This window comes from Diabrotica virgifera, chromosome 3, assembly GCF_917563875.1.
Source record: "Diabrotica virgifera virgifera chromosome 3, PGI_DIABVI_V3a".
Taxonomy (NCBI): Eukaryota; Metazoa; Arthropoda; class Insecta; order Coleoptera; family Chrysomelidae; genus Diabrotica; species Diabrotica virgifera.
The window spans coordinates 188754320-188781997 of NC_065445.1; the positions used below are offsets into that span (position 1 = coordinate 188754320).

Here is a 27678-nt window from a genome sequence, read left to right on the forward strand (position 1 = left end):
GACACTTATATTCTGCATCATTCACTACTAAATTTAAGCTATTTTCAGAGCGTGGAACAAAAAAGCTCGAGGGTTATCCTACCCTTATCATACACGCATATAGGCAACGTTATCATACCCATTACCTCTCATGTCTCTTGTAATTAAATTTTGTAATTTTACTACAAAATTAAATAGTGATTCCTCTGTAGTGTCTAGTAAGTAGAAAGCTAAAAACTCTCTTTTATTTGAACTTTTTTAGAATAACACAATATTCCATTTTTGGGATTTTGCTACGTGTTCATAAAAAAATTATAATTCAAATTGTCTAAAAAAATGATTACCTCATTTGAAATAAATATTTCGTATTAACCAAACCTTCGGTTTGGCGCCCTTTTGTGGTTGCGCCCGCGTGCGTCGCACGCGTTGCACGCCCGGTTACGGGGGCCCTGAGTGTGTAGAATACTTTAAAAAAGAAATTTGAATGATTACATTTTCCTCAGAACGATACCAAAAATGTTCAACTCCTGGACTATAACTTCATCGTTATTAATTTATTAAAAATCATAAAAGAAATTAAACAGAAATCCATTTAAAACGATAAAAACATTTTACAATTAAGATCGCATTAACCAGTGTATATAAGCAAAGTAGATTTCAATCCAGAAAGACAGCTTTTGTTTATCAAAAGAAGAGTGAATAGAAAACTATCGAGTTTAGAAAATAAACACACAGAAGCTAACGATGGACATTGGGTCTCTTTTGCAGGACACATGTCCTGGAAACCTAGAAGGCATGTCATTATATTTTTTTATGACTTTATTGAACAGTTTAATGAGTTCCAAATGCAAATTAGCTAACCCTAACGACTATACAGAAGACTATGCGCCCAGATTGAAAGATGGAGATGAGTTTGACTTTATAGTGGTAGGTTCTGGTTCAGCTGGAGCAGTGGTAGCGAATAAGCTAAGTGAAAATCCCAACTGGAGAGTATTGGTGCTGGAAGCTGGAGGATATCCATCAGCAACTAGTGATGTAAGTATAGCATTTAAATATTGTAGTTAAGACATTAAGGTATTTAATTATTTGGACCTAAAATCCCCTTTTGAGTTACACATTAACCGCCACATTAAAATTTTTTGATTTTGCCTTCAGGCTCCTCATCTAGAATCTCAATGTTAATGCGAATTATATTTAACTCACTGAGCGCCTGGACCAAAAAAGGCGTAATAGTTAAATACAACTCACGTGGCGTTCAATGTGTTAAACTAGAATAATTATATACAATAGTTGTACAGTGTGCTAAGAACCGGCAAAATAACGCACAAGATTGGAAAACATAATATGTTGAGAAATAAAAAGAGATGAAACTATACTAAAATCATAATAAAGATGCAGTAGAAATAAACAAATCAAGACACAGATAAAAAAGATCAAGGCAGGTTTTGTTTATATTTGATTCAGAGTTGGACCACCATCTCCATATAGCTATTTCAGCATCCTTATGCCTCATCAGTGAAGCTCAGAAGTCTCAGCTCTGAAGTAAATACAAACAATTCTGCCAATTTAAGGCAAACCATCGCAATGCAATGAACCCACCTCTGAGACGCAATTTAGCGACATCTCTCGTATTACGAGGAAAACAACGAAAAGCCCCAGATACAAAGTTTACTACCTTTTAAACAATTAGAATAATTGAAATAAAAATATAATAAACAATATTTTAAATCTAAGACTTTTCGTTAATAAACTGCTTTCTGGCTGCATCCCGCATCTCCGGATTTTACAATATACAGGGTGGTTCACCTAATTCGCCTCGGTCTCTGTACGGAAAACCACTTGATATTTTAAAAAAATTTCTTCACCGAAATATACAGGGCCTTTAATACTACAACCTAAAAATAATGTGAATTATACAGGGTGCTCCAAAAAAGAGTGGTATATCAAAGTTATATTTTTTCTTATGGAATGCACTATATCTGATGACATTACTGAATTGACCTTAAAAAATAAGCTATACTTTTATAAGGGTTCCCTATACCTAAATACAGGGTGTTTTGATTTATTTCGATTTTTATGAAAATGTAAGGTTTTAGAAAAAAATAAATATCTACGAATCTAAGAATCAGTAACAAATTCCTTCTTGGATCTTAATAATAGACTATTTAGCATACTTAAACAGATGCTTTCTGCAACAAAATTTCTTACAGGGTGGTCAAAATATGAGATTGTTCTATTAACAAATTCAAGCTGTAATAACTTACTTATTTTAAATAGAACACCCTGTATCTTACTAGTCTATCGCGTAGAAAATTTACTTAGCTTTCAATTTATATTAGGGTTTCCTATACCTATCTTTTACAGGTTGGTCAAAATATTAGATTGTTCTATTAACAAATTCAAGCTGTAATAACTTACTTATTTTAAATGGAATACCCTGTATCTTACTAATCTATCGCGTATAAAATTTGCTTTGCTTTCAATTCTTATTAGGGTTACCTATGCCTATCTCCCTTCATTTTTGAAATATTTAAAGATTTCCTAATTTGTAAGCTTTAAAAATTAGAATTAAGTACCTATGTCGTGGTTATGTACAACACATCACCAACACCGGCAATATACTTAAATATCTTAGTCGAGATGCTTTCGTTAATAAAATTCATATTTTTATTATTTAATCACACAGAGTGTTCTTATTTTAAATGACATACTCGATATTCTATTCTTTATAATGGAAGATATTTAAAATCACTTCAATTCCATGTAAACATTCTCAATACACATGTTATTCTGTAAATGTTAATTCCCATGTTATTCTGTAAATACCCATTTTTACATATTTTTGTACAATAGGCTCGTTTTCGTCATAGTAGCCATTGCATTTAATTGTCTGTAATTGCGATTCAAAGATTCAAACAAAAAGTGGTGTTCTTAAATTTATTTAATAACCATTGGTTTAAGATATGGAACATACTTATACGGAATGAAATATAATTTAAGTATCTTCCAGAATACGGCATCTAATATAGGGTATGCAGTTTAATATAAACATATTATTCAATGTCACCTGTAGGCCAAAATCAACTAAAATAATACAACACTCTGTGTGATTACATGATAACAATGAAAATTTTATTATTGACAGTATCATGTCTAAGTATTTTGCCGGTGTTGGTGATGTGTTGTACATAATATGTAACCACGACATATTTACTTAATTCTAATTTTTAAAGCTTGCAAATTAGGAAATCTTTAAATATTTAACAAATGAAGGGAGATAGGTATAGGAAACCCTAATAAGAATTGAAAGCTAAATAAATTGTCTACGCGATAGGCTAGTAAGATACAGGGTGTTCTATTTAAAATAAGTAAGTTATTGCTGCTTGAATTTGTTAATAGAACAATCTAATATTTTGACCACCCTATAAAAAGATAGGTGTAGGAAACCCTAATACAAATTGAAAGATAAGTATATTTTCTACGCGATAGACTAGTAAGATACAGGGTGTTACATTTAAATTAAGTAAGTTATTAAAGCTTGAATCTGTTAATAGAACAATCTCATATTTTGACCACCCTGTACGAAATTTTGTTGCAGTAAGTATCTGTTTAAGTATGCTAAATAGTCTATTATTAAGATCCAAGAAGGAATTTGTTACTGATTCTTAGATTCGTAGATATTTATTTTTTTCTAAAACCTTACATTTTCATAAAAATCGAAATAAATCAAAACACCCTGTATTTAGGTATAGGGAACCCTTATAAAAGTATAGCTTATTTTTAAGGTCAATTCAGTAATGCCATCAGATATAGGGCATTCCATAAGAAAAAATATAACTTTGATATACCACTCTTTTTTGGAGCACCCTGTATAATTCACATTATTTTTAGATTGTAGTATTAATGGCCCTGTATATTACTGTGAAGAAATTTTTTTAAAATATCAAGTGGTTTTCCGTACAGACACCGAGGCGAATAAGATGAACCACCCTGTACATAATCACAAGAGACGACGAAAGTAGGAGAAAGCAAATCAAGACACGTTGAATGTTCCGAGGAGCACTCCCGAATTATAATTTACAATGTATAAAATTTGCAAATAATGATTTTTGATTTATAAAATGTATATACATTGTAAATATAACATTTAACCTGTCTTGGTTTTTTATTTCTAGTGCATCTTAATTGTAAATTTAGTATAGTAAAGGTGTAAAATTATCGACAGGAACCTATAAATTTACATTACATTACATAGTTTCCCACCTTTAGACGTATCGGAGTTACTGTATAGTGGAGTCACTGAAGGTTTTCATCTCCGATGTCGTTGAACCGTCGATTTTCATGAAAGATGGTGAGTAGATAGAGGTAACAAAGGTGACATTGCTAACTTGCGCTTTTACCCTGGGGGTGGATGCAACCCCTTCTCAGGGGGTGAAAATTATTGTATTAAAAATTACACCATAAACCGATAGATGGACAAATTCTAAGCTAAAAGGTATATCAAGTTATTAAAATTTAATAAATCAAAATATTTTGAGTTATTAAAGTTCAAAGATTTTAATGTTTCGTGAAAAAAGTTACTACATATTATCAAAATTAAAGCTAATAAAAAATCTAATAAATTCCTTACTAGCAAAACCTTTTTTAATTAAAAGTGGGTTATAGTATATTTTTTGTATTTATATTTTATTTCGGCGAGTACTCATATCTAAATATTTAAAATTAAATAACCAGAAAACTATTTTTGACGGGTTCTTTAAAAAATCCCATTTTTTATCATTTGAAAACTGCTAGTATGTACTTTTTAATAACATTTATTTATTTTAATAAGATTTAATACACAGGGTGTCCCAAAAATATAGGAACGGTCGAATATTTCGTGAAATAAACATCGGATCAAGAAACTGAAAAATACGTGTTCACGTGTTCCACGTGTTCTTGGGGAATAACTTTTAAATCTTAAATGGAAACCCCCCAGTTTTTATTGCAAATTTGGATTCCTCACCTAAAAGTAAGCAACCTTTATTCGAGAAATTTTTTCGAAATTTGGATAAATGGCGCTATAATCGGAAAAAACGATTTATCGTGATACCATAGGTAAATTATAGAAACGGTTTAATATCTCGAGAAATACACTTCCAAATGAAAAACAAAAAATGCTTGTTTAATATTTTTCAAAAACCTATCGAATAACACCAAACATGACACTCTTCCCTGTTCCCTGGTGGTGGGGTAGGGGTAACTTTAAAATCTTAAATAGCAACCCCCATTTTTACTGCAGAATTGGATTCCTCATGCAAAATAAGAAACATTTATTCGAAACAGTTTTTAGAATAATTGTTGATAGATCGGAAAAATACGATTTATTAGCGTTATTTATCAACAATTCTAAAAAATGTTTCTTCGAACTCATGTTACTTATTCTTTCATGAGGAATTCAAAACTTTAACATTTTAAAGTTACCCCCACCCCACCTCCAGGGTGTGAAGTGAGGGGTCGTTTTTAGTGTGATTCGATATATTTTTGAAAATAATTTTTCAAATATATTTTCAGTTTTTCGATACGATGTTCATGACGCGAACAATTTGTCCGTTCTGCTACTTTTGGGACACCCTATGTAATAATTACTACTTATTGGATTTCTTGGCTCGAGCCTTTAACTATTTTTTTGCCGCCTAACAATTAAGCTTTTTGCTTCCCAAGTAAGCCAACACACATTGTTTTTAATTATTTCTCGCATCTGTTTGATTCTTCTGCAATGTCAGAACTGAACGAATTATTAAAATGGATAACAAATCCTAAATTATAAGCGTTTAAAGAAGCCTTTAGGTGGTCGAGAACTAAAGCCATGACAGTTTTAATTTTAAATTTAATCTGACGTATCAAATTTTGTAGTAACTTTCTCCGTTAATGACACGTTATTTTCAACGCTCTTGCCGCAGTTATAAAGTCAGAGGATTTTTCTACAATCCTATTTTCAAATAATCAACGAAAGTTCGGATGTCGTATAACCTGTTTAACTGCCTCGTTATAGCATCCTTGATATTTCAATGATTTTTTTTATCATCTCATTCTTAGTTTTCCGTTTTCATTTTCTTCTCTTTAATAACAAATTTAACATGCTTCTAATAATTAATTTTTGAATTACTTTTTGGCTTTTTAGATACCAGCACTTTTATTTAGTGCATCAGGAACAGAAGAAGACTGGCAATATCGGACGCAACCCTCTCCACATTCTTGCCTAGGATTCAAGGACGAGCAGTGTAGATGGCCAAGGGGCAAAGCTCTAGGGGGCAGCAGCATTTTAAATGCCATGATGTACATCAAAGGGAATAAAAGAGATTACGAAACCTGGGAGGCTCTGGGAAATACCGGATGGGGTTGGGACACTGTAAAAGAATATTTTAAGAAACTAGAAAATATGCATGTTCAAGGAGTTAGTGATCAGTATGGAAGAGATGGTTATATGTTTCTTAATAGATTTATTTCAGGTGTGTATTGTATCTTGTCTAACACTAAAAATAGTTTAAATTTTATTTTATATTCATACGGTTTTCAATTTAATTTTTGTTAAACATTATTTACATCGTCTTTTATTAAGGGTCGCAGTTTGGGATAAAATATAATAATAAAAAGTAAAAGTAATAACAACATTAGTATAGTACGTTCTTTAAAGGTAAAATATTGCAAAATCTTTAAATTTTAAAGAACCGCTTGGATTGACATGAAATTTGGCATACACCTAGATAACAAGTCAAAGAAAAAAAGTGATATTGTGCCGATGTGTGCTTTTGCCCTAGGGGTGAGTTTCGCCCCAGAAATAAGTCTAGAAATGGATAAAATGACTAATTCTAAGCAACTTTTGTTCTATAAAGTTTTTTCACCAAGTTAATAATTTTCGAGTTATTTGCGAGTGAATTATGTTAATTTTTCTACAAAATTACCACGTTTTCAGACGGTTTTTTTGCAAATAACTCAAAAAGTAAGTATTTGGTCGAAAAAAAAATTCTTATCAAAAATATAGCACGTAAAAAAGTGAAAAACATGGTGTATATATTAGGTCACTATACCTAATTAGTAGAAGCAGAGTTATAGCTAATGAAAAATAGGTTCATATTCGTCAAATTCAAAATCGAATATTTTAACGTGCCATAACCAAAAAACGAAGCACTTTTTTGGGGAAAACTCATTTTAACTCTTTTAAAGTGTTTAAAAAATGCTTATTTTTGTTTTTTAAAAAACAATTTTAGCATGAAAAGTAAACAAGTTACGCTCAAAATAAAGGTGGTCCATTTTTTGGTAAGAAATCGGGAAAATCACCCCCTAATTAGCATTTCAAATGAACTTAATTGTTACCACTTCACAAGTTTTTTACTCGCGTATGTATTGATCATATTATGATCTGTAAGTTTCATGGGTTCAAAGTCCTTATTTTTGAAAGAGCTGTAGTTAAAAGGGCTTGAAAGAGCCACTTATCACGAGTGTATGCCAATTTAGAAACACCGAATCCTAACCAATTTTTGTCTTACAGAAAAACAAAAAATTACAAAATATTCATAAAAGTAAAGCCGACTTTTTTAGTGGCACCTCTAACAATTTTTAAGTTATTTTGAAAAAAAGCATTTTTTCAAAATTAAAATTTTTAAAAATTTTACTTTAAAACCAAATTTTTTCAAAAATAAGCAATTTGAATCGATGAAACTTACAGATCATATAAACACAACATAAGTAAAGTAACTTTTGAAGCGGTAACGATTAATTTCAATTAAGTTGTTAATTGGGGGAGGTGATCCTGATTTTTTTTTGCCAAAACAAAAGGGACCAACTTTATTTTGAGCGTAACTTGCTTACACTTGATGCTAGAAATTTTTTATAAAAACAGAAATAAAGCTTTTTATATACACTTTAAAAAAGTTGTAATGTGTTTTCCCCAAGAATGCTTCATTATTTGGATATTTCACATTGAATTATTCTATTTGGAATTTTTCGAATATGAACCTAGTTTTTATTAGCTATAACTCTGCTTTTGCTAGGTATAGAGACCTAATATATACACCGTTTTTTTTTCACTTTTTATAGGCGATAGTTTTTCTAAGAATATTTTTTTCGACAAAATGCTTACGTTTTGAGTTATTTGCGAAAAACCGTCTAAAAACGTGGTTATTTTGTTGAAAAATGAACATATTCACTTGCAAATAACTCGAAAAGTATTGATTTGGTGAAAAAACTCTATAGAACAAAAGTTGCTTAAAATTAGTCAGTTTATCCATTTTGGGACTTATCTTGGACATATATTTTTTTCACCCCCGAGACGGAGTGAAACTCACCCCCAGTGCAAAAGCACACATCGGCACTATATCTTTTTTTTTCTTTGACATGTTAGCTATGCGTATGGCAAATTTCATGTCAATCCAAGCGGTTCTTTAAAATTTACAGCAAAAACCGTGAAATAATGTACTAGTAGTACCTACATTCTACATCATTATTAGCATACCGCATATAAAAAATACTCCAGGGAAATAAGCAAGAAATAGGCTATGTATGTAACTTTTTTAGTTATTGTAGACCTATAGGATGAAAACCTTCCTGTTTCCGGCCTAGAGTTCGGGGTCGTTTTTTAATTATTAACAATTTAGCGCAAAAAACGCGATTTTGCACAAAAAAAGCTAAATAGTTGACATAAAATTACAAAATTTGATTTTTTAGAACATTGAAGAAGCTTCAAAATGTCGATTTTTGAAAATTAAAAAGACATTGTTGTTTCACAAACTGCAAAATAAGTGAAATGGTACGTTATTTAACGGTAAAATATTACAAAATCTCCAAATTTTCAAGAACCGCTTGGATTGACATGAAATTTGGCATACACATAGCTAACAAGTCAAAGAAAAAAAGTGATATTGTGCCCATATGTGCTTTTGCCCTGGGGGTGGTTTCCACCCCCTCTTGTAGGTGAAAAAATATTCTTCCAAAATAAGTTGAGAAATGGATAAACTGACTAATTTTAAGTAACTCATGTTCTATAGAATTTTTTCACTAAATCAATACTTTTCGAGTTATTTGCCAGTGAATATGTTAATTTTTTCAACAGAATAACCACGATTTTAGACGGTTTTTCGCAAATAACTCTAATAGTAAGTATTTTGTGGAAAAAACATTTTTAGCAAAAATATAACCTGTAAAAAATTTAAAAAAATGGTGTATATATCACGTCTCTATACCTAGTAGAAGCAGAGTTATAGCTAATGAAAAATAGGTCCATATTCGTCAAATTCCAAATGGAATACTTTAACGTGAAATATCCAAAAATGAAGCACATCTCGGGGAAAACCCATTACAACTTATTTAAAGTGTTTAAAAAAGCTTTATTTTTGTTTTATAAAAAAAAATTTCTAGCATCAAAAGTAGACAAGTTACGCTTAAAATAAAGTTAGTCCTTTTTTTTGTTAAAAAAATTGGGAAAATCACCCCCTAATTAGTATCTTAAATGAACTTAATCGTTACTACTTCACAAGTTTCTTGACTTCTGTGTGTATTGTTTATATGATCTGTAAGTTTCATCGGTTCAAAGTCCTTATTTTTGAAAGGCCTGTAGTTAAAAGGGGTTGAACGAGTCACTGATCACGAATTTATGCAAATTTAGAAACACCAAATCTTAATCAATTTTTGTCTAACATAAAAACAAAAAATACATGGTATTCAGAAAAGCAATTCTGACTTTTTATGTTTTTCGAGATTTTTGGTATCTCTAACAATTTTTAAGTTATTTTGAAAAAAAAACATATTTTTCAAAATTAAAATTTTTAAAAATTTTACTTTAAAACCAAATGTTTTCAAAAATATGCACTTTGAATCTCTGAAACTTACAAATCATATAAACACAACATAAGTAAAATAATTTGTGGAGCGGTAACGATTAATTTCATTTAAGTTGCTAATTAGGGGGTGGTCTTCCCGATTTTTTTTGCCAAAACAAAAGGACCAACTTTATTTTGAGAGTAACTTGCTTAAATTTAATGCTAGAAACTTTTTATAAAAACAAAAATAAAGCTTTTTTAAATACTTATACTAAAGTTATAATGGGTTTTCCCCAAAAGTGCATAATTTTTTGGATATTTCACGTCGAAATATTCTATTTGAAATTTGGTGAATATGAATCTATTTTTCACTGGCTATAACTCTGGTTCTACGAAGTCCAGAGACCTAACGCGTACACCATTTTTTTTTACTTTTTCACAGGCTTTGCTAAGAACGCTTTTTTCAACAAAATACTTACTTTTTGAGTAATTTGCGAAAAACCGTCTAAAATGTGGTTATTTTGTTGAAAAATGAACATATTCACTCGCAAATAACTCGAATAGTGTTGACTTGGCGAAAAAGCTCTATAGAACAAAAGTTACTTAAAATTACTCAGTTGCCCATTTCCGGACTTATTTTGGACATATATTTTTTCACCCCCACAAGGGGGTGAAAGTCACCCCCAGGGCAAAAGCACACATCGACACAATATCACTTTTTTTCTTTGATATATAAGCTATGCGTATGCCAAATTTCATGTCAATCCAAGCGGTTCTTTAAAATTTAGAGCAAAAACCGTGAAAGAATGTACTAAAAATTGTTATCACTTTTGTTAAAACTAACGTAGAACTTTGGTGTTTCACCTAAAGTTGCGTATTGAGGTTATTGAGCATAAAAGTTATTCTATTTGTTTGTCCCAGAGATCTTTATTTTGTAATAACATAAGACAGAAAATAATGAATATAGGGCAATTCTGCGTATGCCAAATAGTAGAAGAGTGATATTTACTATTAAAAGTAGGTATTAAAAATACTTATTTATTATAGTCAAAAATCCTAATTCCAAATTTTTGAAATTTTGTAGTTTATAATAACGTTAAAAATATTGTGCGTAGAAAATTTTTTTATACATATTTGAAAAGATGTTATTTTACATGAATTTTCAAAAATTTAATTCAATTGGTGACTAGTCGTGGTAAGAGAAGGGAGATCTCGGAGCCTACAAATTCACGAGTTCAACAACTAAAAAAGCAACTTAAAACTATGGTAGGGGAGCCCAAGCGGGGATTTTTGCAGTTACTCGAGCGCGTCAGATTATCATATGGGGAGAAACGTGGTACCCTGCAGATGTACCTCTGCCATATATTGGCTCTTAACACAGGGGAGTTCGTTTAGGGGGGCCCGAAAAAAAAAATCTATCCTTAAAAATACTCGAAATTGTCAGATTAAGATAAGGTAAGTTAAATACATGCAAAACAATGTATATTTAAAAAATCTGACGATTTGAGCGAGGCGTAAGGGAATTGGTGAGTCACAAAGTTTCACAAGAAAAAGGCGAATATTTCGCGAAATGAACGTTAGATCGAAAAACTAAAAACTACACGTTCAATATTTTACAAAAATCTATCGATAGATACCAAACACGACCCCTCACAGAGAGGGGTGGGGGGTAAATTTTAAATTTTAAATACAAACCCCGCGATATTTAGCAAAATAAACATCAGATCGAAAAACTGCAAAATACAGTTATTTAATATTTTTGAAAAATATATCGAATGGTACCAAACGCGACCCCCCACGGAGGTGGGGTAGGGGGTTACTTTAAAATCTTAAATGGGAGCCCCCATTTTTTATTGCAGATTTGAATTCTCTGCATAAAAATAAGCAACTTTTATTTGAAACATTTTTTCGAATTATGGATAGATGGCGCTATATTCGGAAAAAACGATTAATGGAAATGAAAAATTAAATTAAAAAATGGCAAGCGCCCGCTAAAATGGAAAATTTTACTTAACTTTTTTTGGTTTTAGGACCTAATAATCACAACCCAATAGGTCCCCAAAGCGCTCGAGTGACTGCACATTTAGCATACTTTGCTCCCCTACCATACAATCATTTTCTATATCTTGGGATCTACTCAATGGATTGTGATCTTCCTTTTTTTTTTATTTGTAAGCGCTTTTTGTGTACATTACAAACATGCAATTTGTCTAGACATTTATTAATTAATAAACAGTCTAATTTGTTTAAACAATTTTTAAAAAAATTATTTTTCCCAAAAATCTATTTTCTTAATCATACTACCATTATTTCATAGAAAAAGTTTAAGTACACTTTAATAAATAAATTATCTTCAATAAATAATTATTTATAAAAAATAATTTATTTATTAAAGTGTACTTAAACTTTTTCTATGATTATTAATAATACTATGAAAAAAAATTTTTTTTTTATTAATTAATAATATTTTATTAATTAATAAATTTATAAACAAATTGCATATTTATAATGTACGTACAAATTACATACAATTTAAAAAAAGAAAGATCAAAATCCATTGAGTAGGCCCGGAGATATAGAAAGTTTTATCTATTAGTTTTAAATTGCTTATTCGGTATTTGAACTCGGTGGATTTGTAGGTCCCCCTAATCACCATTTGAACAACATTTTTGAAAATTCGTAGAGGGTCCTGTAAAAGTCCAATGTCTGTACAAATTCTTTGACAAAAAATAAAAATTCCAAAAATGAATAACCATTTTCAATTTCGTCGCAACACGAAACTACAGCCGCATCATATTCTAGTTCAATCAGAGAGTGCCGCAAGCACCTCTTCCGGTTTAGAAACTTATTAGTCTCTCATCAGGAGGCACATATGCTGCTCTGTCTGACCCAACCAGGACAAACCCCGGCGTGCAGTTACGAATTGCAACGGACGAAATGGCATGGATGCACTAGCGGCAACTGCTAACAAAAGACTAAGTTTTCAATCTAATAGCGCATAAAACAACATCAAAGATGTTACTCTACATCCTACCAGATTGAAAACAATGGGAATCTTCTCTGGTTACACTTCTGAGGCTTCTACAATTTGCAAGCCATAACGGATGCTGAGACTAAGGAATATGAGGGAATTTTACAATTTATAATTCACGTCCCATCTGCTCAGCGCGGTAAAATTCCAACGAGAATGGTTCCCTTCGTACTCCAATCAGAGTAAACATGTAAATCAAAAATGAATAACCATTTTCAATTTAGTTGCAACACGAAACTACAGCCGCATCATATTCTAGTTCTAGTTCAATCAGAAAGTGCCGCAAGCACCTCTACCGGTTTCGAAACTTATTAGTCTCTCATCAGGAGGCACATATGCTGCTCTCTCTGACCCAACCAGAGCAAACCCCGGCGTGCAGTTACGAATTGCAATGGACGAAATGGCATGGATGCCCTAGCGGCAACTGCTAGCAAAAGACTAAGTTTTCAATATAATAGCACATAAAACAATAATTTCTGAATACCGCAGAAAATACAAAAAATCGCCGATATAACTTAATTAACCTATGAAATGCCAATTGTGTCAAAATTTGATAAATGTCATTAGTGTCAAAATTTTTTAACAGTGTAGTTAACTTGTCTGCGGTTGGACCAATTATAAACAAGCATTACAGCGCGGTAAATTTGAATCACTCCTCTTGGTTTAAAAACAAACATTAAAAGTTATTAAAAAATAACGACTTTAACTTATTTTGCAGTTTGCGAAGCAACAAATTGTCTTTTTATCTTTCAAACATCGACATTTTGAAGCTTTTTCAATGTTCTAACAAGTCAAATTTTGTAATTTTATGTCAACTATTTAGTTTTTTATTGCAGTGCAAAAATCGAAAAAAATCGTGTTTTTTGCACTAAATTGTTCATAATTGAAAAACGACCACGAACTCTAAACAGGAAACAGGTAGGTTTTCTTCCTATAGGTCTAAAATAACAAAAAAGTTGTAAGGTACCTGTGTATTTCAGTGTCCTGAGAAAATCCTTATTCCCCTGGACTAAAAGTAAAAGAACGAAAAAAAATGAAGAAACAGTATTAAAAGTAGGTTGAATCAAAAATATAATAATGACAGTCTACGTTTATACCGTTAACGCGGACTTAGGATTATAGCAGGGTAGTCTACTATCTCAGGCCCTACGGTATACAGGAAGGTAACAGGGCCAGTGCTACGCTTCAACCGCCTGCTATTACCCCTGGTTTTACCCAAGATATTTCTTTTATTCAGGCAGACTCGACCTGGGGTGTAGACGACTGCCAAGAGACAGGTGGGTGGCAGCTTGAACATTGAATTTAAGCGAAAAGCAACGTTTATTTATCAAATAATCATATTTTTTTCTTTTGTGACAGCAATAAAATGTATTTTGAATTAAAAAAATTACATACATTCCTTTTTTGGTGTCAATTAATTCAATTACATTTTTTTTTGGACTCCCTGTATAAATAATTATGGTAATGTTTATATTACTGAATAGAGAATTGAATAACCTTTCAAATGAACTATAAAATGTTATCACGCACAGATGGATGACGTCACTAGTATATTATATATGACAAAAAATCATAATTTAAAAATAAAAATCAGGCTGTTTCGGGATTTCTCTTTAAAATCGCCGATTTCTGAAATAATTACGAATTAAATCCTTTCATTTCCACCATACTGTATATTAATAAATATTATTGTTCGTGTCGTTTTTTAATCTTACTTAGTTTTAGGAGGTTGGGCAATTTTAACTTTCAATTTTGTCATTGTTGTATGTCTATGTTATTTATGATTTTAGTTTTTATGACCGCTAACGTATCTTTGGTTTTAGATGAACCAATTATGGCCACATTACATGAAGCCTTCATAGAATTGAACTACCCACAACTACAGGAGGAAAATCCGGCGAACCCTCTAGGAACATTGACAGCTTTTCAATGTATCAAAAATGGAATTAGATTCAATACAGGCAGAGCTTTTTTGGGCCAAGTTAAAAGCAGATCAAACCTCATGATTGCTCTGCACTCTTTTGTTCAGAAAGTCATAATAGATCCAAAAACTAAAACAGCAACGGGAGTACAAGTCAAAGTGGGCGGGAGAATAATAAACCTTAAAGCTAAAAAAGAGGTAATAGTTTCTGGTGGAACTATCAATTCGCCACAGTTGTTGATGCTGTCTGGTGTAGGCCCCAAAAATCAACTAAAAAAACTGGGAATCGACCTCATCAAAGATTTGCCAGTTGGTGAACACTTAGAAGATCATGCATTGCATGCTGGATTTTACGTAGCGCTGAATCCTGAAATACAGTCAATGGGTAATCAGTTGGATACGATCTACGAGTACTTTACCCACCAAGGAGGAATATTAGGAACCATCGGGATCACCAATTTCTTGGCTTTCATAAACACCAAAAATGACTCACGATATCCAAATATGCAACATCACCATATTCTGTATCCTATTAAAGATAATTATTCGGCATCAGCGTTCCCAACATCAATTGGACTTAAAGACGAGATCCTAGCAAATATAAAGGATGCGATCAAAGAAAGGCCACTCCTACAAATTCTCTCTACTCTAATAAATCCAAAATCTCATGGAAAAATTGTGCTAAACAGCAGCAATGCTGAAGAAAAACCTTTAATATATTCTGGATATTATACAGATCAGCATGACGAAGATATGACAGTGATGCTGGAATCTTTGAGGTAAAATATTCATTTAATAGAAATATAATACTAAAGCTATCATTTTATCCATTTAGATCTGACCAAGGCACTATAAGATTATGATTGGTAATTTCTAAAACATCAGTTACTTTTTTCAACCTTTTTCAATATCCACAAGCGGTTATAAAGTGAGCTGGAATAAGTGTTAACCTCCCTTATTAACTTATTTATTTTTAGCACATAAGAAAAACGCTCTGACATTTTTAAAAGAATTATAGTATAACATCAATGTTTCGAACTTTACACGATCCCTCTTCAGGTGACAGGCATAACTTTGATTTTTTTAAATGGGGAAGTACATCATGCGACACCTCATTTAAAAGCTTTTGCAATACTGATTCAAAAATGTATAATAATTTAATCCTATTTGAGAGCGTAGGCGCAAAATTTAGGTCGAATTATTTTTAAACGCAATTATTTTTTTCGAATCCTGAGAAAACTCATATTATGTCTTTTTGAAAAATTTAAACATAGAATGAAAGATTACATTATTACGAAGGGCTGAAAGTCACTTAGAATAAACAGAAAGTTTCTTTTGAATGATATATTTGGAATTAAAAATCAGACTAAATTTTCTCGTTTTTTCACCCCTGTGACTTATTAAAATAAACATTATAGAAGTTCTTCGGGACATTCGACCCTGTCTAATACTGTAATATTTCATTGTGTTTAAATTTTTCAAAAATACTTATTAGTTTGCTCAGGATTCGAAAAAAATAAATGCATTAAAAAATAATTTGACCAAAATTTTGCGGCTACGCTCTCAAATAGGATTACACTTATTCGTCTTCTAGTGCCTCTTTAAAAATTTCTTCTGAGCACATATTAAAAATTAAAGGGGATAGTACACATCCTTGCCGCACTCCTCTTCTTATAGCAATCTCTTATCGGCTCATACCTTTAAAACAATTTCCAAAGAACAGTCCGCCACGCCACGTCCAGTCTGCGGAGGTCTTCTCCATCATCTAGCTCAGGAGTGGGCAAACTTTTTTTAGTAGGGGCCACAAAATGTTTTTGGTCTATTACCGAGGGCCACAATAATTTTAACTAGTCTAAGAGCTAGTGAACCCTCCGACTAACGGTCGTCCTGTAAGGCTAGAAATTTGTCAAGTGATAATTCATAGCACACCAAGGCTAAAAACCATGACCTGGCAGGCATCAGCGGTGCACGTGTATCTACCAGGTGAATCGAAAAGTGCAAATTTAGGGGGTAAAATAAACTTTCTCCTGTAAGGTTTAAATTTAAGTATGTGTTTGAGTAAGTCATTTAGAAGAAATGTGTACAATGCCAGGCGATTCTGAAGAGCATAAGACCTTGCCAGGCGAGGGGAAAGATTAGGGGTTTTTCCTAAAATTATTCTTTTTGCATCGAACAAATTTTTTTTAGGTTTTTTGAATCATTCCAAACAGAAAAGATCCTTAGTGATTTTTCTCTTAAGTTAATAGTTATTGTTATATAAGCGATTGAAAATTTTGAAAATTACGAAATCGGCCATTTTTAACCCTAAATCGGACATTTATCTAAAAATTCGAATGTTGCCAAGGTACGTAGATATTCTTTAAACATTGATTCATGAAATCCCGAAGAGTTTTTGCAATAAAATATCGAAAAGCCCTTTGTTTTTTTAATTGCTAATCAAGCGGGCGCGACACTGTAGTATAAGTGAGGACGTTTGAGTTTGCATAAATTCATTATCTCGAGAATGGGCAAATTTCAAGAGAAATCCTCAGACAGGTCGATTTATATTTTTGAATTAGGATTTTTTGGCATATATATATATATATATATATATATATATATATATATATATATATATATATATATATACTAGCTGACCCGGCAGACTTCGTACTGCCTCAATAGATAAAAACAAACTGTTGTATACAATAAACTTAAAATTAACAAAAGGAATTCGTAATTAATAAACAAAAATGCTCGATGTGAATGAGGTTTTATTATTATTTTTAATTAATTACACATGATGTTTGAAATAATAAAGTTTAGTTAGAAGTAACAAAATAAAGTTTGTAGTGCAACAGTTACAATCTTAAATTTGTTTATCTTATAATGAATATAACAGCTTTATTATATCTACATTCAAAACAACCATCTATTTATTATTAGGTTCGGGGAGATTCCAAGTCTATAGGTGTTGATTAAATAAAATTAAATTCAATTAAAATTAAATAAAAAGTAAATGAAGTAAATTAAAATTAAATGAAATTGAATAAACGTAAATAAAAATAAAAAAAACTGAATAAAATTAAATACAAATAAATAAAATCATATTAACTTAAATACAATTAAATAAAGTTAAAAAAGAATTAAATAAAAATAATAAATAAATTAAAAAATAATAATAAAATTAAATAAAAGAAAATATAGTCTAATAAAAATAAATAAAATTTAATAAAATGAAATAAAATAAAATAAACAAAAATAAATAAAATACTTAAACTAAATAAAATTAAACAAAATGAATTAAAATTAAATAAAATTTTATAAAATAAACAAAAATAAATAAAATACTTAAACTAAATAAAATTAAACAAAATGAATTAAAATTAAATAAAATTTTATAATTTGCTGCTTGTTCTTTTCGTGTGCTCAGAATTTTTCTCCTGCTTACGGTTCCGTTTAGAGATATTTTTTGAAAATTTCGCAAAATTAAAAAATTCATATTTTGCCCAATTTGAGTCCCAAAGTTAAACTGTGCCACTTCTCTTCTATGAAATTTGTCGCTCGTTCTTCTTCTGTCCTCAGAATATTCCTACGGCTTGAGATATTGTATTTCGGACACCGATTGTGCTAGACAAAAAATTTTAGTACGGTTCTGCTCGGAATTCAGCAAGGAGTCTACCTACTTAATTTCATATTTTTCACGTCATTATTGTGAGAGTTACGGCGTCATGGGCAACCCCCTAATGACATACGGGTATGAAATATAGACAGCAACCTACTCCCAGTACAGTCCAATATACCTGCAAAATTTCATAAAAATCGGTTAAGTCGTTTCGGAGGAGTATGGTAACAAACACTGCGACCGGCGAATTTTTATATAGATGTAAAATATTTAAATGGCTATTAAAAAATAACGGTCTGAGATAAAAAATTGAAAATTTAGGATTGTATGTATCTTTTGCTTCTACATCTCATAAAAATAGTAAAAAACGGTTTTTCCAAAAATTAAAAAAATATATCAGGGGGGGCAACACCCCTTATGACGTACGGGTATGAAACTCCATATTATCCTATTCCCAGACCGCTAGAATATACATGTAAAATTTCATAAAAATCTGTTCAGTCGTTCTCGAGTTATAAATGGTGTAACTAACACAACCTCGACTTTCTTTTATATATATAGATGTAAAATATTTAAATGGCTATTAAAAAATAACGGTCTGAGATAAAAAATTGAAAATTTAGGATTGTATGTATCTTTTGCTTCTACATCTCATAAAAATAGTAAAAAACGGTTTTTCCAAAAATTAAAAAAATATATCAGGGGGGGCAACACCCCTTATGACGTACGGGTATGAAACTCCATATTATCCTATTCCCAGACCGCTAGAATATACATGTAACATTTTAAAAATCTGTTCAGTCGTTCTCGAGTTATAAATGGTGTAACTAACACAACCTCGACTTTCTTTTATATATATAGATGTAAAATATTTAAATGGCTATTAAAAAATAACGGTCTGAGATAAAAAATTGAAAATTTAGGATTGTATGTATCTTTTGCTTCTACATCTCATAAAAATAGTAAAAAACGGTTTTTCCAAAAATTAAAAAAATATATCAGGGGGGGCAACACCCCTTATGACGTACGGGTATGAAACTCCATATTATCCTATTCCCAGACCGCTAGAATATACATGTAAAATTTCATAAAAATCTGTTCAGTCGTTCTCGAGTTATAAATGGTGTAACTAACACAACCTCGACTTTCTTTTATATATATAGATGTAAAATATTTAAATGGCTATTAAAAAATAACGGTCTGAGATAAAAAATTGAAAATTTAGGATTGTATGTATCTTTTGCTTCTACATCTCATAAAAATAGTAAAAAACGGTTTTTCCAAAAATTAAAAAAATATATCAGGGGGGGCAACACCCCTTATGACGTACGGGTATGAAACTCCATATTATCCTATTCCCAGACCGCTAGAATATACATGTAACATTTTAAAAATCTGTTCAGTCGTTCTCGAGTTATAAATGGTGTAACTAACACAACCTCGACTTTCTTTTATATATATAGATGTAAAATATTTAAATGGCTATTAAAAAATAACGGTCTGAGATAAAAAATTGAAAATTTAGGATTGTATGTATCTTTTGCTTCTACATCTCATAAAAATAGTAAAAAACGGTTTTTCCAAAAATTAAAAAAATATATCAGGGGGGGCAACACCCCTTATGACGTACGGGTATGAAACTCCATATTATCCTATTCCCAGACCGCTAGAATATACATGTAAAATTTCATAAAAATCTGTTCAGTCGTTCTCGAGTTATAAATGGTGTAACTAACACAACCTCGACTTTCTTTTATATATATAGATGTAAAATATTTAAATGGCTATTAAAAAATAACGGTCTGAGATAAAAAATTGAAAATTTAGGATTGTATGTATCTTTTGCTTCTACATCTCATAAAAATAGTAAAAAACGGTTTTTCCAAAAATTAAAAAAATATATCAGGGGGGGCAACACCCCTTATGACGTACGGGTATGAAACTCCATATTATCCTATTCCCAGACCGCTAGAATATACATGTAACATTTTAAAAATCTGTTCAGTCGTTCTCGAGTTATAAATGGTGTAACTAACACAACCTCGACTTTCTTTTATATATATAGATGTAAAATATTTAAATGGCTATTAAAAAATAACGGTCTGAGATAAAAAATTGAAAATTTAGGATTGTATGTATCTTTTGCTTCTACATCTCATAAAAATAGTAAAAAACGGTTTTTCCAAAAATTAAAAAAATATATCAGGGGGGGCAACACCCCTTATGACGTACGGGTATGAAACTCCATATTATCCTATTCCCAGACCGCTAGAATATACATGTAAAATTTCATAAAAATCTGTTCAGTCGTTCTCGAGTTATAAATGGTGTAACTAACACAACCTCGACTTTCTTTTATATATATAGATGTAAAATATTTAAATGGCTATTAAAAAATAACGGTCTGAGATAAAAAATTGAAAATTTAGGATTGTATGTATCTTTTGCTTCTACATCTCATAAAAATAGTAAAAAACGGTTTTTCCAAAAATTAAAAAAATATATCAGGGGGGGCAACACCCCTTATGACGTACGGGTATGAAACTCCATATTATCCTATTCCCAGACCGCTAGAATATACATGTAACATTTTAAAAATCTGTTCAGTCGTTCTCGAGTTATAAATGGTGTAACTAACACAACCTCGACTTTCTTTTATATATATAGATGTAAAATATTTAAATGGCTATTAAAAAATAACGGTCTGAGATAAAAAATTGAAAATTTAGGATTGTATGTATCTTTTGCTTCTACATCTCATAAAAATAGTAAAAAACGGTTTTTCCAAAAATTAAAAAAATATATCAGGGGGGGCAACACCCCTTATGACGTACGGGTATGAAACTCCATATTATCCTATTCCCAGACCGCTAGAATATACATGTAAAATTTCATAAAAATCTGTTCAGTCGTTCTCGAGTTATAAATGGTGTAACTAACACAACCTCGACTTTCTTTTATATATATAGATGTAAAATATTTAAATGGCTATTAAAAAATAACGGTCTGAGATAAAAAATTGAAAATTTAGGATTGTATGTATCTTTTGCTTCTACATCTCATAAAAATAGTAAAAAACGGTTTTTCCAAAAATTAAAAAAATATATCAGGGGGGGCAACACCCCTTATGACGTACGGGTATGAAACTCCATATTATCCTATTCCCAGACCGCTAGAATATACATGTAACATTTTAAAAATCTGTTCAGTCGTTCTCGAGTTATAAATGGTGTAACTAACACAACCTCGACTTTCTTTTATATATATAGATGTAAAATATTTAAATGGCTATTAAAAAATAACGGTCTGAGATAAAAAATTGAAAATTTAGGATTGTATGTATCTTTTGCTTCTACATCTCATAAAAATAGTAAAAAACGGTTTTTCCAAAAATTAAAAAAATATATCAGGGGGGGCAACACCCCTTATGACGTACGGGTATGAAACTCCATATTATCCTATTCCCAGACCGCTAGAATATACATGTAAAATTTCATAAAAATCTGTTCAGTCGTTCTCGAGTTATAAATGGTGTAACTAACACAACCTCGACTTTCTTTTATATATATAGATGTAAAATATTTAAATGGCTATTAAAAAATAACGGTCTGAGATAAAAAATTGAAAATTTAGGATTGTATGTATCTTTTGCTTCTACATCTCATAAAAATAGTAAAAAACGGTTTTTCCAAAAATTAAAAAAATATATCAGGGGGGGCAACACCCCTTATGACGTACGGGTATGAAACTCCATATTATCCTATTCCCAGACCGCTAGAATATACATGTAACATTTTAAAAATCTGTTCAGTCGTTCTCGAGTTATAAATGGTGTAACTAACACAACCTCGACTTTCTTTTATATATATAGATGTAAAATATTTAAATGGCTATTAAAAAATAACGGTCTGAGATAAAAAATTGAAAATTTAGGATTGTATGTATCTTTTGCTTCTACATCTCATAAAAATAGTAAAAAACGGTTTTTCCAAAAATTAAAAAAATATATCAAGGGGGGCAACACCCCTTATGACGTACGGGTATGAAAGTCCATATTATCCTATTCCCAGACCGCTAGAATATACATGTAAAATTTCATAAAAATCTGTTCAGTCGTTCTCGAGTTATAAATGGTGTAACTAACACAACCTCGACTTTCTTTTATATATATAGATGTAAAATATTTAAATGGCTATTAAAAAATAACGGTCTGAGATAAAAAATTGAAAATTTAGGATTGTATGTATCTTTTGCTTCTACATCTCATAAAAATAGTAAAAAACGGTTTTTCCAAAAATTAAAAAAATATATCAGGGGGGGCAACACCCCTTATGACGTACGGGTATGAAACTCCATATTATCCTATTCCCAGACCGCTAGAATATACATGTAAAATTTCATAAAAATCTGTTCAGTCGTTCTCGAGTTATAAATGGTGTAACTAACACAACCTCGACTTTCTTTTATATATATAGATGTAAAATATTTAAATGGCTATTAAAAAATAACGGTCTGAGATAAAAAATTGAAAATTTAGGATTGTATGTATCTTTTGCTTCTACATCTCATAAAAATAGTAAAAAACGGTTTTTCCAAAAATTAAAAAAATATATCAGGGGGGGCAACACCCCTTATGACGTACGGGTATGAAACTCCATATTATCCTATTCCCAGACCGCTAGAATATACATGTAAAATTTCATAAAAATCTGTTCAGTCGTTCTCGAGTTATAAATGGTGTAACTAACACAACCTCGACTTTCTTTTATATATATAGATGTAAAATATTTAAATGGCTATTAAAAAATAACGGTCTGAGATAAAAAATTGAAAATTTAGGATTGTATGTATCTTTTGCTTCTACATCTCATAAAAATAGTAAAAAACGGTTTTTCCAAAAATTAAAAAAATATATCAGGGGGGGCAACACCCCTTATGACGTACGGGTATGAAACTCCATATTATCCTATTCCCAGACCGCTAGAATATACATGTAACATTTTAAAAATCTGTTCAGTCGTTCTCGAGTTATAAATGGTGTAACTAACACAACCTCGACTTTCTTTTATATATATAGATGTAAAATATTTAAATGGCTATTAAAAAATAACGGTCTGAGATAAAAAATTGAAAATTTAGGATTGTATGTATCTTTTGCTTCTACATCTCATAAAAATAGTAAAAAACGGTTTTTCCAAAAATTAAAAAAATATATCAGGGGGGGCAACACCCCTTATGACGTACGGGTATGAAACTCCATATTATCCTATTCCCAGACCGCTAGAATATACATGTAAAATTTCATAAAAATCTGTTCAGTCGTTCTCGAGTTATAAATGGTGTAACTAACACAACCTCGACTTTCTTTTATATATATAGATGTAAAATATTTAAATGGCTATTAAAAAATAACGGTCTGAGATAAAAAATTGAAAATTTAGGATTGTATGTATCTTTTGCTTCTACATCTCATAAAAATAGTAAAAAACGGTTTTTCCAAAAATTAAAAAAATATATCAGGGGGGGCAACACCCCTTATGACGTACGGGTATGAAACTCCATATTATCCTATTCCCAGACCGCTAGAATATACATGTAACATTTTAAAAATCTGTTCAGTCGTTCTCGAGTTATAAATGGTGTAACTAACACAACCTCGACTTTCTTTTATATATATAGATGTAAAATATTTAAATGGCTATTAAAAAATAACGGTCTGAGATAAAAAATTGAAAATTTAGGATTGTATGTATCTTTTGCTTCTACATCTCATAAAAATAGTAAAAAACGGTTTTTCCAAAAATTAAAAAAATATATCAGGGGGGGCAACACCCCTTATGACGTACGGGTATGAAACTCCATATTATCCTATTCCCAGACCGCTAGAATATACATGTAAAATTTCATAAAAATCTGTTCAGTCGTTCTCGAGTTATAAATGGTGTAACTAACACAACCTCGACTTTCTTTTATATATATAGATAATACTAGTGACATCATCCATCTAGGCGTGATGACGTAATCGATGATTTTTTTAAATAAGAGTAGGGGTTGTGTGATAGCTCATTTGAAAGGTTATTTAATTCTCTATTCAGTAATATAATCATTAACATACTTATTTATACAGGGTGTACAAAAAAAAATTTTCTTCTATTTGTCAAGTTTAATCAAAGTTAATTTAATAAAAAAAATTTGTTTGTACACCCTGTATAAATAATTATGTTAATGTTTATATTAGTGAATAGAGAATTAAATAACCTTTCAAATGAGCTATCACACAACCCATACTCTCATTTAAAAAAATCATCGATTACGTCATCACGCTCAGATGGATGACGTCACTAGTATTATATATATATGCGAAAAAGTCCTAATTTAAAAATAAAAATCGACCTGTCTGAGGATTTCTCTTGAAATTTGCCCATTTTCGAGATAATGAATTTATGCCAACTCAAACGTCCTCACTTATACTACAGTGTCGCGCCCGCTTGATTAGCAATTAAAAAACAAAGGGATTTCCGATATCGTATTGCAAAAAACTCTTTGGGATTTCATCAATCAATGTGTAAAGAATATCTACCTACCTTGGCAACTTTGAAATTTTTAGATAAATGTCCGATTTAGGGTTAAAAATGATGGCCGATTTCGCAATTTTCAAAATTTTCAATCGCTTATGTAACAAAAACTATTAACTTAAGAGAAAAATCACTAAAGACCTTTTTTGTTTGGAATGATTCAAAAAACCTAAAAAAAATTTGTTCTATGCAAAAATAATAATTTTAGGAAAAACCCCCAATCTTTCCCCTCGCCTGGCAAGGTCTTATGCTCTTCAGAATCGCCTGTCATTGTACACATTTCTTCTAAATGACTTACTCAAACACATACTTAAATTTAAACCTTACAGGAGAAAGTTTATTTTACCCCCCAAATTTGCACTTTTCGATTCACCTGGTAGATACACGTGCACCGCTGATGCCTGCCAGGTCATGGTTTTTAGCCTTGGTGTGCTATGAATTATTACTAGAAAAATTTCTAGCCTTACAGGACGACCGTTAGTCGGAGGGTTCACTAGCTCTTAGACTAAACCTTAGGCTACGGCTCCACGGGCGAGAAATTGACGCTACCAGTAGCCGTAAAATGAAGTTAAGGTTCCGCGGAACGGAATAGGAATAGCCGAAATGAACCGACTACGCACAAGTCCTGTAGTCGGTACAGTTCGGCTATTCCTATTCCGTTCCGCGGAACCTTAAGTTCGTTTTACGGCTACTGCTAGCGTCAATTTCTCGCCCGTGGAGCCGTAGGCTTAACCTTAACATGTTAGAATTTTCAACTTTTACTATTTTGTTTGTGTATAGGGGGGGGGGGGGAGTATGGTTTGAAATTAACATTTCAAGCACATTTTTGTGAATTTTGTTTAAAACTATGATAGAATTATTCTATTTTTAAATTAGATAAAAAACACATTCAGTACAATTCAAGGAATATTAAAAAAAAAACTTTCAAGTCGAAATATTGAAAAATAAGCCAACGGTGGCAAATTTTTACAGACACATTTTTTAACGCTGTCGAGTTTTTTTGGTGTCAGGGATATTTGAGTTTTTGTTATCCAGAAGTCAAAATAACAAAATCTTTTGTAAAGGTAAAACGCGTTTAAAGCTGAGCTGTGACAACTTTTATTTTCAATTTCTTTTTTGTCTGTCAAATCGTAGAGTGATGCACACTGACAAATGTTTTTGAATCGCGGAGTAATTTACAAAAAAAAGTAACAGCTGTTGAATGTTTCTCACTACGCTCAAGCTGCTGCAAAATGAGTGGAAGGTAGGGTTATTAATTATGTTGTTTTTCCAGTAATTTTACTCCGGTCAAACAGATGAGCACAAACGGTTTATGAAACCCGTTAGGTATTTATTATTTATAAACTTACAATAATATTTATTAAAATACGAAAAACGAACCTTAAGAGCGTAGGCGTAAAATTACGGATCAATGTTTTTTAAATGCATTCAATTTTTTTTAATCCTGAGCAAACTAATAAGTATTTTAAAAAAATTTAAACGCAGAAGGAAAAATTACATTATTACCGAGGGCTGAAAGTATCTAAAAACTTCTATAATCTTTATTTTAATAAGTTACAGGGGTGAAAAAGAAGAGAAAATTTAGTGTGATTTTTAATTTCAAATATCTCATTCAAAAGAAACTTTTTATTTATTCGTAAGGACTTTCAGCCGTTGGTAATAATGTAGTCTTTCATTCTGCGTCTAAATTTTTCAAAAATATTTATTGGTTTTCTCAGGATTAAAAAAAATGAATGCATTTAAAAAGAATTGGTCTGAAATTTTGCCTCTACGCAAAAAATGCCTTTTATAATGTTAGTAGTTTTAGTTGGTCGTTCAAGATTCTTTCTATTTCGGGTGGAAATTTTGTAGTATTTATTCTTATTGTCGCTTCTAATAGATAAGTCATCACCAATTCCGGTCCTCAATGGTTTTTTATTTATGTTCATTATTTAAAATGTGTGTTCACAAGAAGTGTAAGTCAAACTATAAATAATTTAGATATATGTACTTTCGGACATTTGCAAAGATTTGTAAAATGCAAAAATATTGCAAAAATATGAAAATAATCTATAATTTCTAGTTGAATGTAGACTGGTACGGAATCAACTTGAACCGGACACTAATCTTTAATTTTTCTCTACATTACAATATTTGTTCCTCATAAATTTGGTGCTCCATCAGTTGTTAGACTTACTAGCTGGTTACGGGTTAATTTGAAAATTTCCAAACAGTTCCTGACTACTTTAAAAATATCGTTTCCATTTCTTGAAATTTCATGGATTTCTTTGAGGGAGCCCTGGGAGCCGACAAAACTCTGTGTCGGAAACCCAGATAATTGCCCGCGTTATGTTGAATATTTGCGGAAAAATCACCCGCTCCGAAAATGTTGATTAATAAATGCATTAACTAAATTTAATTATTAATAAGTATTAGCAATAATTTTAAAAAATCTTTAAATGAAAATAATCCACTTTTTTCCCGGGCCGCAAAAAAATGTGTAAAGGGCCCTTTACACCCTTTGCCCACCCCTTTTTTAATCTACCTTTGCCCACCCCTGATCTTTGCCCACCCCTGATCTAGCTAGTAGTTTCTAGGCCGTACCAGTTACGTTTTTCTGTTGGGAAGGTTTTGAGTATTTTGGTTTGAAAGACGTGTCATTCTCCATGCATAATATATGACCAAGCATGCATAGGATCTCATCAAATATATGACGTTTGAAGATATCGATATTTGTCCGAATCCTGCAGCCTTCAGTTTCACTTAAAACCTCAAAATTATTTGTACAATCT

At 31.1% G+C, this 27678-nt stretch overlaps 1 protein-coding gene across 1 annotated transcript in view; it reads left to right on the forward strand.

Annotated features, from left to right (window-relative positions):
* Positions 1–662: 662 nt before the first annotated feature.
* The window catches only part of LOC114329242 (uncharacterized), a 112009-nt gene continuing 84993 nt past the window's right edge, over positions 663–27678 (forward strand). The window contains exons 1-3 of the mRNA XM_050647634.1: positions 663–1014; positions 6143–6470; positions 14631–15507. Coding sequence (XP_050503591.1) covers positions 724–1014; positions 6143–6470; positions 14631–15507 — 1496 coding nt within the window. The 5' untranslated portion in view covers positions 663–723. The remainder of the gene's footprint in view (positions 1015–6142; positions 6471–14630; positions 15508–27678) is intronic.